General features: G+C 27.2%; 1 protein-coding gene across 2 annotated transcripts in view; it reads right to left on the bottom strand.

Annotated features, from left to right (window-relative positions):
* Positions 1–11,575, bottom strand: part of LOC108761217 (scavenger receptor class B member 1) — a 32,582-nt gene extending 21,007 nt beyond the window's left edge. Inside the window, exons 1-3 of one of the 2 annotated variants that reach the window (XM_018507632.1) lie at positions 11,474–11,575; positions 11,270–11,392; positions 6,069–6,162 (exon numbers count right to left, since the gene is read on the bottom strand). In XM_018507632.1, coding sequence (XP_018363134.1) covers positions 6,069–6,102 — 34 coding nt within the window. In that variant the 5' untranslated portion in view covers positions 6,103–6,162; positions 11,270–11,392; positions 11,474–11,575. The other variant, XM_018507631.1, reaches the window with a different exon arrangement.
* Between the last annotated feature and the right edge of the window lie 757 nt (positions 11,576–12,332).

Raw genomic sequence — 12,332 nt, 5'->3', positions numbered from 1 at the left:
TACTGGGCGTGCACAATATATTCTCGGTACACAAACCGATAAATGTGGGAGTTGTTAAAAGGTTTTTGACATCTCTAATAAATCTTTATTTACTTAATACTTCACGCTTCCAATATCCATCAAAAAGCAATGTGTCTTTCAGTACATATTGATTTACCATTTACCTTCAACTTCACCCTATCTTGTATAACAGAAGACGGATTCAGAAATACAGATTATTTGAGTGAAATTCGGCTCGATATCGTTAGTGAACTCTAGATACCGTCATTCTTCGTGTCGTTATGTGCGTAAGGGAGACCGGGGACAAAAGTAACACGGGACAATAATAACAACATCAATATTTCTTAAACTATAATAGATATATGTATGTGGCTGCGTGGTAAAATTCTATAAACAGATAGGCATTGAATCGTTCGTTACATGCTGATTTTCGCGGAACGTGCACGAGTGCAGAGGCAGAAATTACTTTTTTCATGCTTCAAGTAACTTTTATTGCGTGCACAAAATTCAAAATATTTTTTTTTTATAACAAAGGTATAATTATTTTAATATATTTTAATGATTATCTATGTTAATGTTTTTCACATTTGAGTTGATTTTTATCTAGGTTTTTATTTCAAAAATTTACTATAAATCATAAAATACCATTAGGAGACAACAGTAACATCGATGCCTGGGGTCAGTTATTCAATTTTATACTGTAGAATCGGAATTTTGTAAGAAGGACTGTTACTTCGGCTTACTTAATAGCATTATCAGTTTTTTATATTTGGCGAATACTTTTTGTAATTGGACCATGGCGTATATCCAGAATTTATTTTTTGACAACTATATCTATTCATTGTTGAATACTCAGTTGAATGTTTGGCGTAAATCTATAGGATCTTCCGTCGACTACATATAACTGAAATCAGACCTGAACAACGAAGGTCTATTTTTAATAATTTTCATTGTACTTCTATAATTAGTGATTTATGTTAATCTATTGTAGTCAACCGCTTTCATATACATACTCGTTTATAACTTTGAAAATGAAGGTGGCCGAAACGTTAGTTGATGTAGACATATTTTTATCTTGTTTTTACTTTTATTTTACTTAAATATGTCAACTGTATCATATGTACATTAAAATTTGTTTTGTTTTGGCTCGTAGCTCTTCTGATTTATTTTGTTTTATTTGAATTATTTGAGCCTTTCTTAATTATTATGTATTTTTATTAATAAAACCAATAAGATAATCATTATTTTATTTATAAATAGTATGGTACAATTGTCCCTCTCTATTGTTACAATCGTCCCAGGGTTTGGGACGGTTGTAACAAAATTCCTCATAGTCTTTAAACATAACTTTTTTTCTAGTTACATTGAAAAATTGAATCAAAGAACATTTTGTAGCTAGATAAATTCTATATCTAAAGGTATATACTTTTTTTAATGTAAATATTATATTTTAACTGTTATAACACTTCAAAGTCAAAATGTTACTTTTGTAACCCCGGTCTCTCTTATTTGTGTGCGACTCATTGACCACACATAACGATTCTGTCAAGATTTTTATTTTTAAGGATAATGATTTGTGTCAATAAGAGTTCAATGTTCTTAGACCATTTAAGAAATCTCCTTCGAAGTCATAATGATGAATGTCGGACGTCGTATGACGGATGTCGTACGTAGTGTGAATCCTACATTTCAAGTACGCTGGATTCGTTCGGAACGATCCCGAGCAGCTCCCGAGAGACAAAACGAACAATACTAATAAAAGATATATAGGACGGAAATTAATTTAAAAAATGCTGTACATAAAGATTCAGGAAAACGGATTGAATGCAAAATCTGGCACGGAATTTCTATATCATGCTTACACGAACATTCTTGACAAGTTTTGATAGTTTGATAACGCCTATTTATGACTGACTTTCTATATATGATTTATGTTTATGACTAATCGTGCCTACTTACGCGTTTACTGTACTTGTGCGACTTATTTTCAAATCTATTTATTAATATTATTGTAACATTGAACTTCACACGATACAGACAAATTTTCTAATCTTTACTTTCATTGCTAAGATGTGCGTTTTAACTCAATAGCGATCTTTTAATGCAGCGGGTGAGTTAGACAGACTTTCATTTCAATTGTTTTATAGTGTACAAGCCCTTTACTTATAAGGTTCATTTTTTAGCTTTCATTTAGCTTAACAGCTGCATGATCGATGATTACACGTGTTTTCTAAACTTGTGAATTTGGATGTTTTTCTTGCTGCGCTTCAAGATTGTTCGGTTGATTACAATTTATGCCTTAAACACTATGTGAATCTTATTATACATTGTTGAAGATGGCTAGAATTTAGCCGAAACGTCCGAAAGTTATACACGAGACATAAATGTAAGATTTCTGAATACAAGATTTTTTCATTTCGCAACGAGAACTGCGGTTTTTTAGTGCTCTTATTTGCTCATTATTTATACGAATTATTAAAATTATGCTTTTCTCTCTCGTATTAATGTACTTATTATTTATTTATTTTTATTTTTGTATATTATTTTAAATTTTTATAGTCTTATTGTTAGGAAATATTGATAAATTCAGAAGTGTGTACAATTTTTTAATACTTTTATAAATTTTGAAATGATTTAGTTATGTGACTAATTATTCTAGTTATTGCTATAAATATTATTATAATTTATTGTATGTAATTACTAATTGCAACATATGTTCCATCGTATTATTGTTATTTAGATAAACTAATTGAAATAATTTGGATTTATTACTATACTTATGAATGAAATATGTTCAATACCGTATCGAACCGAATTCCGCTCGAATGATCCATTTTCTTTCACACGAGATTAAGCAAAATCGAAAGTGAATGGTAAATAATTAGCATTACGAGTTCAATTAAATTTGTTATATATGTTTTAATAGTTAATTACGTGTCAGGGTTTATCTAAACCCATACAGCACCGATTATTGCGGACAATTTTCAAAAATATTTCAACCCCTTTCACATTTCATGTGCAACAATTCTGAAAGAATTCTGCAATATGTCATATGAAATGTTTTAACAGAAATGATTCTAAAATCTATCATAGACAATAAATTAAAAAACATATTTAAACAGAACATAGAATCATGATGTTAAAATGGCTCCAAAATGTAAAAGTCATTTCTTTTATCAATCACGAATCAGTTCAACGTCATTTTGTCATGTGAATTGTTCTACTTTAATGCAAAAACTTTTGTATATAAATGACGATGGATCGAAACATTTATTCAATTATTATATACAATAAAACTTAATTGCAATAACATCTTGCATTGGCTCTCAAAGACATTTTATTCTTAATTGATTTAATTCATTAAGTTTATAGAAATCCAACCTTTTTGGCGATATTTCAAAAAGATTACAGATTCTTTCTATAATATTTCTTCAAGCTTCCAACAAAATTTTATGTGCAAGAATCGCGGACATTTTGCTATTCCAGAGCTGTCTCAGAAATGTTGCAGACATATTTCATAATTTTTACGAAATGTTTTACTTTTCAGTTGAAACATTTCTGAGACATTTCTGAAAATTTTTCGGTGCTGTATGGGAAAGTAAACTATTTGGAATTTTTTAAATGATCATGAAAACATATATATTAGTAAACGTACTGTATAATATTGAAAATAAAAAAATAAGTAGAGGAAGGTCACCGATATTGACATACCACTTTGTTTTTAGATAATATTTCTTAAACAAAAGGTAAAAATACAACTTCAAAAACATAAATACAAAGTAAAAAGTTCTATCAGATAGTATAAGCAATTTTTATAATACTGTTTGTAATTTTGCAATAATTAAGTTTTTCGTAAATTATGCAAAAATTAGCGTCTGACAAAATGGGCTCCAAAACTGACATAGTAGACAATAATACCAACATTCCTATTTTATAAATAAAGATACATCCTATTCTGTAAAGAAAACTAATTTATATTAAACTATAAACATTTAAAATGACATAATATTATCAATAATACAGTTACCATTATTTTAATTACGCAATTTGCAAAAGAACACCGTAAGAATTTTCTTCTTGGATTCATAGAATTGATTTTTAGCTAATTTGGTATAGAAATAAGCCACAAATATATAAATTATGAGTTTGTACTTCTTTAATTAGCTAAACAGATCATGATTTTATTAGTATTAATAAAGTGCAATAGTTAATTTCTGAGAAATAAGGGGGTGTCACTTTAGGAGATCTATGTCAGTATCGGCAACTTTCCTCTATTGTATGCCTTAGATTGCATCCAAGCTATTGGAAAAAATCGTTTAAAGAAGTTTTTCTCTTTTTATCATTTGTAACTAAAATTACAAAATATACAAAATTTTTATAGATATAAAATTTTAGGATTTTTCTCGTTTAGATAAAAACTTTTAGATAAAATCGTTAATTTTAATAACAAAAATTTAAAGTTATGAAAAACTTAATTTCTTAGCTTTAAATAAGTAAATAAGAAATTGTATCCTCTTTTAAAAACCTCTCCTCTTTTAAAAAATTCTCAAAAATACTCTAATTCTAATATATACATATAGAATATACCATAGTATGAAAAATATACTATAAAGGATACTTTGGGATTGTAATGGAATTGGTGAAACGTATACAAGTATGGCGTATCGCAAATATCCTCTTACTTTTATCTTTCCGAGAATTATGTATGAAAGTATATATTTAATTTACCAAATCAACAAAATATATCTCTTAAATATTGAAATGCTTAATGGCAAATTGTGGTTTTCAGCAATCTACATATTTTCGTCATTAATCATTGCTTCGACAACTAAAGCAGACAAATTGTGGGAATTCTTAAAACTTTAAATAAAAATTTAAAACTTTCAAGAAAAAGTGAAGTATAAATTCAGGAAAAAGAATTTGTACTTCCTAAATTTTTAGAATAATGTTTCAACAACGAACTTTCAAATCGATAAGCTACTATATAAAAAGACATTTTGTTAAAAGATCTTAATTATGTTTTACGCATATGTCATAAAGGAAATGCCAATTATTTATAATAATGCTACTTCAAGTAGCTAACATAAGATAATTTATTCAACTGAGCGGGAGAAATAAATTGGATCACATAAAACATATTGAAAGCCATTCTTGGAATAAATCTTGAAGCTTTACTGAAAAAAAAATTACTTGTCATATTCTTGGATACACATTTGTTGCTGATCTGATAAAATTTTTTACACACATAATTATAAACTCGATTTTCTTGGAAATCATAGCAATAAGAATGACAGCTGCATTTAATAAAACATGAATATGTAATGCATTTAATCTGCACTGAACAAATTTTTCTTCTAAACAAATGTCTCGAAAGATCATAACTTACCTTGACTTACATCATACGTTATCTATAGTAAAGTAAAAAGAAAGATTAATCGAGGTCAATCATTCATCAAGTTTTCATTCGAAATTTTCAATTTCACCAAGCAATGATGAGATTCAAATGACATACTAAAGTCTATTTTATAGATCGATGCAGAAGAACAAATACGACATTTATGCAAACAATATGATATGAATAATATTTATAAAGATGTAAAATTAATTTTTTTATTATTATTATTTCCATTATTTATAAAGTTGTATATAAATGTTATAGCTAATTATTTGATGCTCTTAGTTTTTCGAAGAAAAAAATGTATGGGATACGAATAACCCAATTGTGTGTACTAAGGGTATAAATCTATACAAATTGTACAGTATATTAAATATACTTATATATATTAAATATTCTAAATTTCTATATAATCAAATAACAATAGTTATCACTAGACAAGGGATTCTTATGCAATTTCATACTTTTTTAGAAAACAGATTGGAAAGTAACATAAAAATATATATTTGTCTCATTAAAAAAGCATTCTAAAAATGCATATTTATTTGTGCAAATTTGCATATTTTGTGCATGTTTGCAAAAAATAAAATTTCTGCATAAAATTTCGATGTCTAATTATCACCATTAAACGACTGGGATTCGTCTACAAGTTGCAAATTAAAGAATTACTCACTTTTAAATTGTTGTAATGCAATCGTGGATTTCATGGCTGTGACCCGATTCTTTTCGTTATAAGTATTTCTCTTCGTCACCTTGACTGTAGAATCCTGAAAGGAATACAGAACCATCCAATTATTAAGTAAATCGAGAGTATAATTATGAGTAATGTACCAAGGTTAACGATATCAATTATGTACAAGGTAGCTGTCAGACTGATTGAATATATTCATTTACTATATATTGTCAAATCTATCTATATCCTTTGCTTCCTTAAGGTCAATACTTTAAAAAGTAATCTTGAGGAAGAACTGAGAGGTAATAATTATTTACAAGGTGCTCTTTCGCATACTAAATCTGTGGTTTGACATTTTATTGCGTTTAATTATAATATTTATTAAATAATAGTATTATTTCTTGATAAGGCTTTTAAGGTTTTCACAAGTACTTTCTTCAAAAATACCAGAAGATTTGCGGATTATCACCGTGTTTTTATCCATTTATTGCTATAAATACCAACGGTTTATAAACTTTGCTGTTCACTTCTGTCAGATAATAGAGAGTTTTTGCAATAATGTGGATCCAGATACGGTAAACGCTAAAGTTACGTTATCTTTTTCTTAATTAGTTGTTAAGAAGAAGATTGTTAAGAAATTGTTAAGAAGAAGATAACCTTAGCGTTCATCATATCTGGATAAACTCCCTATTGAGTATCAGTGTATTTTTCATTCTGATGAAGTGAACAGCAAGGTTCACAATGTTGACATTTGCAATTAATGACTATAAATAATATTATTAAAGATACCAGAAAGTTTGCGGGTTATCACCGTGTCTTTACCAGTAAGTATAAAAATTACAGTATCAGAACATAATATTATAATATGGAGTTCTTTTATCATTTAACAATGATTCGTTTTTGTTATAAAACTAAACTGATTATACTAAATTGATTTTATAAATAGTTCTTAATCAAGTTTTGAATGATCCGATTTGATCATTCTTTATCCCAATCGCATAGATGTATAACCGTGTAGTACCGTTTGTTTGCGGTGTAAGTAAATTTAATGCTATTCACTACAAGTTTACCGATGCCATTAACACCTTACTTATATTTGCATGACGACCACAGTTATTTCCTTCTCAGTAAAGTCCACGGACACTTTCCTCCGCTATTCTCTCTGTCTGTCGTATTGACTCACGAGACAAAAATGTTAGATTACCGCATATTACAGAAGGAATCACAAAGATATAAAAATAATATTACTTAACGTCATCTCAATGATCACTTAAATTATCTATATTTAATATTATCTAATTTATCTTGAAAATTATATAATTTAATAGCAATGTCCAATGTTTAAAATTTTAGAAATAAATTATTTTACAATAATAAATATAATTTTAGAAATAATTTTATATCCGCTCATAAAAATGGGAGATATATTGCAGTTCATTCCTAACTTAAAATAAAACCAAAATATAATGGCAAATTAATATAATATCTTAAAATAAGAATTGACAATAATAAATTTTCAAAACAAATCATATATCTCTCTATAATAAATTTTTGAAAACTAATTATAGCTGTAAAACAATAAAACACAAAGATACAATGCAATTTACTCAATCGGATTGCTATTACAAAGTATGCATTATTTTTCTTCTTTAAATAGCTATTCATTATTATATTATAAAATTTATCGCATACGTATACTTGGTAGTTCGAAAACAACGTACACGATATCATTCATTAACGTTCATTAATTCATAATTATTTTCAGATAACATATTTTAGTTCATGCTGAAGTTCGCGATTAACAATTGAATGTCTTATACTCCCATGTATTTCATCAATTGAAGGCTACGTTGTTATGTATCAATAATCTTGTCAATAAACTCTTTTCTCAATCAATATATTACACCCTGAATAGTAAAATGGAATTTTCCGTATCTTCTTTTATAATAAATAAAAATTTATTTTTAGCTTAAATCTATATAATTTTCAATGCTTGATGTGTTGTTTTTTTTATTTTCTTTCTATAATTGATTACACGAGTATAATTATCAATACTAATTATTAACTATACAATTTCAATTACTAATTGCGCATGACTGATTGTCAAGAGCAAAGATTATAAGTCGAATGGTGATAATCCAATCATTCAGTCATGCGATTTTTTATGTGATCTTATATTTCAATGCAATTTTATATTTTTAAGTAGATGAACAGAACATAAATGGCAGATTTTTAAGCACGCGTATACATAAAAAGTTAAACGTTCCAGATCATTCTGTACTATCTTGATCGCATTAACTTTAAATTAACAGCTTGTTATCACGCAAATTCTAGCTTCTCTCTAACGTAGTTGTTTCATATCGATTATTTAATCACGTCTAACTGTTTAAGTGCATTTTCACAAATTGTAGTATTATAGCTGTATGTAAATTTTTATAAGCAATATCAATACTTTTAATCAATAAACCACATAAGTGAATAATTTATTTTAATTTATTTTGAACGGATAGTTCAAAATTATTAAATGCAACAAATAATATGTATGACATATAAAATCAATATTCTTCGTAGAATTGAGAAGAACATATTATTTCTTATTTTATTACTGTTTTATCTTGATCGAATATATTAAATTATATGAATGAGCAGATATTTTTTAAAAAATCCAGAATTTGAAAAATTTTAAACTTTAAAAATAAATGATCATGTAAATAATTGTATTTTTTATGATAACCTCAATACTAAAACACAAATATGAAGTTATGTGATATAAGTTGAAAATTATGATTGGTGTGGTTTTACATATTAAAACAGCATGATCCAACGGCAATCGACAATTAATTTTTTATTGAGATCAATTAATATTCTTACTTTAAATAAAAACGTAAAATTATTTTATTATAAAATAATCAGAAAATAATCGCAATTAACGTATCACAATTTCTCTACAATCTACAGATTAGTGACAGCCTTTTTTAATGATTAAGTTAGATTTCTAATTTTCCAACACAATTTACTTTTGCTAGTATTTCTTCTTTATATAATAATACGAAAAGAGACAGAAAGAGAGAGAGAGAGAGAGAGAGAGAGAGAGAGAGAGAGAAAGTCTTATATATTCTCTTATGAGAACATTATATATAACAAATTTAGCAACATGAATCAATAAGAATATAAATAAAAAATCAAGCAAAGCTTACATAATGTAAAACTTGTGAAATAACTACTCAATTATATTTATAGATATACAAAAATAGAAAATATACACTAGAAATTATTTAAAATCATAATTAATAGAATTTATCATGTACGCTGTTATGACAATGATAAAATATTCAATAATATAAAAAAAATAGAATATACTAAATGAAATATTAAAATAGAACATTTAAATATGTCAAATTTATACGATTTATTTTTGAAAATAAATCTGATCGAAATAATAATTTACAAATTAGTTCTGTAATATTTTAATGCATAATAGACACTTAATAAATATAATTTCTTTTATAGTAAAAGAATCTTTTATAACGGAAGTAATGCATCGTTTCATGCACGGCTGTCATTATAAAATTTACATTTTACGTACAGTCTGTGATTTTTTTTCTATTCTTTATATTTTATTATTAAAGAATTATCGATTTTATCATTTATGTGAACGATGAGAGTCTTATATATACGATTTCTGATCAGAGTCTTATCTAACGTGTATACAATTTCTTATTTTCCGCTACTACAGTTTATTTTTGTATTGAATTACTGATTGTTGATTGACATCCTAAAATTAATAATTTTATCCTACGTACAATTTATATTTAAAGACAACGCTGCGACGAGAATAATTTTATTGTTATGTACGCGTAATTATTAGACGAACATGCACACACGTATACATATATGTGATATACGCATAAACGTATGAAGCATAAATGAAGGTGAAACAAGATTATACGATTACTGTGAATAAAACGTCTTCATCCATTTTATTTCCATCTCTATGAAAGCAGATTGAAAACAAATTGTGAAATTTTCTGTATATGTGAAATATTTAATCTCGTGACCTGTCGATTACGAATCGGTTACAAATCGTGGTTATCTTACACGGAGACATAACATTCGGCTCTACTGTTTAATGAAGTTGATAAGAAAAAAAATTAATTGGTTATTAGTAATTACTAATATCAAAACAAGTAAAACATTACCACATATATCAAATATTAAACATATTTTAGCAATGACAGCAATCAGGATTACGGGAAGAAATTATGATAAACTAATAACGTATATAAAACGCTTTTGACTGATCAGAGAGAAAGGTTTATAAATCATTAATATGTACAAAACAGATAATTATTTATAAATCGAGATAATTGTTACTTAATATAAACTTCCAAAACTTTAGAAACATGTTGAACTTTCCGTTTGAGGATCCACTTCAGTTGGGAACCGGTTTGTAACTCACGTTTGACGGAAGACTCAATAAAATGATTTGAGATATGTATTGCTGAGGACTCCAAAAAGAGTCGAAACGTTCGAAATAAATAAGATTCCACATAATCTAATAATAATACAGATTAATAGTACAGATATTAGTACAGATAGATTAATAATACAGATTTTAATCATTGGCACTTTTATCAGCCTGTGACTCATATTGGCCTTGTATGGATTGTTTATTTTTATAAACTAATTATTTATTTCACAGAGGAAATAAGCGTGTTTCTTAAAAGTGTATAATCAATATAATATATTCAGATTATTACGATCATGAAACAATCTATAAGTTTAGTTAGTTTTATTTTAATTATTCGGCAACTCTTAAATCTTTAAAGGCATCAATATTTTAATTGTGAATATTGATAAATTTAAATCTGTAAAAAAAAATAAGTAAAATACAATTCAACTTTCATAATAACAAAAATTCATTAAAACTTTGACACGTATGCCAGAATGTTTTCAGATTTTTATATAATCCGGAATGATAAAAATTGTTTTGTTTTTTAAAGATCTCTATTACTGACGAAAGAGTTAAAATTCATGTGTATGTGTTTATGCCAATAGAGGTTTAAAATAAAATAAATTAAATGAAAAATAAAAAAGGAAGAGATATTGTCATATATATTATACATTATCGTCAATTTCTAGTTAATTCAGTTCTTATTCTATTTTATTTAATATTTCTATATAATAGTAAAGTTAGGCACCTGTTATCTGCTACAAGAAATGCACCCGTTGTCCTCTACAAAGCTAAGAAGCTGAGCGAGACTTCGGTGAACATCTGCACAACGACGAGACGACGCCTTTGCGCTCGCCGAAATCGAAGATCACTTTTCACAATTATTCCAGTATATCTGCGAAGAAAAACTTGAAGAATAAATGCCACAAAGATCAAATGAGAAAAATAGCACCCTTCGAGATGCCGATCACTTTGAGACTCGAATGAAAAATGGAGAACGTGAGGCACTCGCCAATTCTACACTCCCTCGGCGAGTCACAGTCTCCCTCTTTCTCAATCGTATGTTTAGTGAGTATGAGACTTACTTGCGGTCCCCTTTATACCGTCGTTCACTTGGGAGTAACCCAGATGACCCTCCTCTTCAGTCCAGTGCAGCCTTGAGAAGTCGCCTGTATAGCAATATTTGCGATATATTGATACCTAATCTTTATTGAATAATATAAATTAAATACAAATAAATAGAAAACATCATATCCGGTCAAGGCGAATCTTCATGCCTAATGATAATTTTTGTGAATTTATACAATTTCCAGTTGAAGCAAACTGTACGCTAATTATTTGTCGATCTTGAAACACAATCCTAAACTGAAGCCAGAGTAGTAATTAATATAAACAATATTATATATTATAGGACCGTATATATGATAACATAAACTATAGAAATCAAAGCCTTAAACATGTAATAAATAATTAATATAAATTAAGTTTCATATAAAAATATTTCTCTATCAAAAAAAATACAGATTATAACACTAGATCTTTTCTTCTTTTTTAGAAATTTAAAAAATTAGATTAAAGGTTTTGAATACATATATTGTCTATTCTCAATGAACATTATGTTATCAAAAGGAATTCTTCAAGAGCTCATATTTGAAAATAAGATGTCCGACAATACTGTTTTGAAGATAACATAGTGATATCAATAAGTTTTCTAACGCATCGATTTTATATGAAAAAAAGATGTCATTTAAATAACATCTAAAAGAATTCCTAAATCTGAGAAATATATAAAGATATTAAAAAGATAGAGA

Source organism: Trachymyrmex cornetzi, unplaced genomic scaffold (assembly GCF_001594075.2).
Source record: "Trachymyrmex cornetzi isolate Tcor2-1 unplaced genomic scaffold, Tcor1.1 scaffold245, whole genome shotgun sequence".
NCBI classification, from domain to species: domain Eukaryota; kingdom Metazoa; phylum Arthropoda; class Insecta; order Hymenoptera; family Formicidae; genus Trachymyrmex; species Trachymyrmex cornetzi.
The sequence above is the reverse complement of the archived record's forward strand: the minus strand, read 5'-3'. Positions and strand labels throughout refer to the sequence as shown.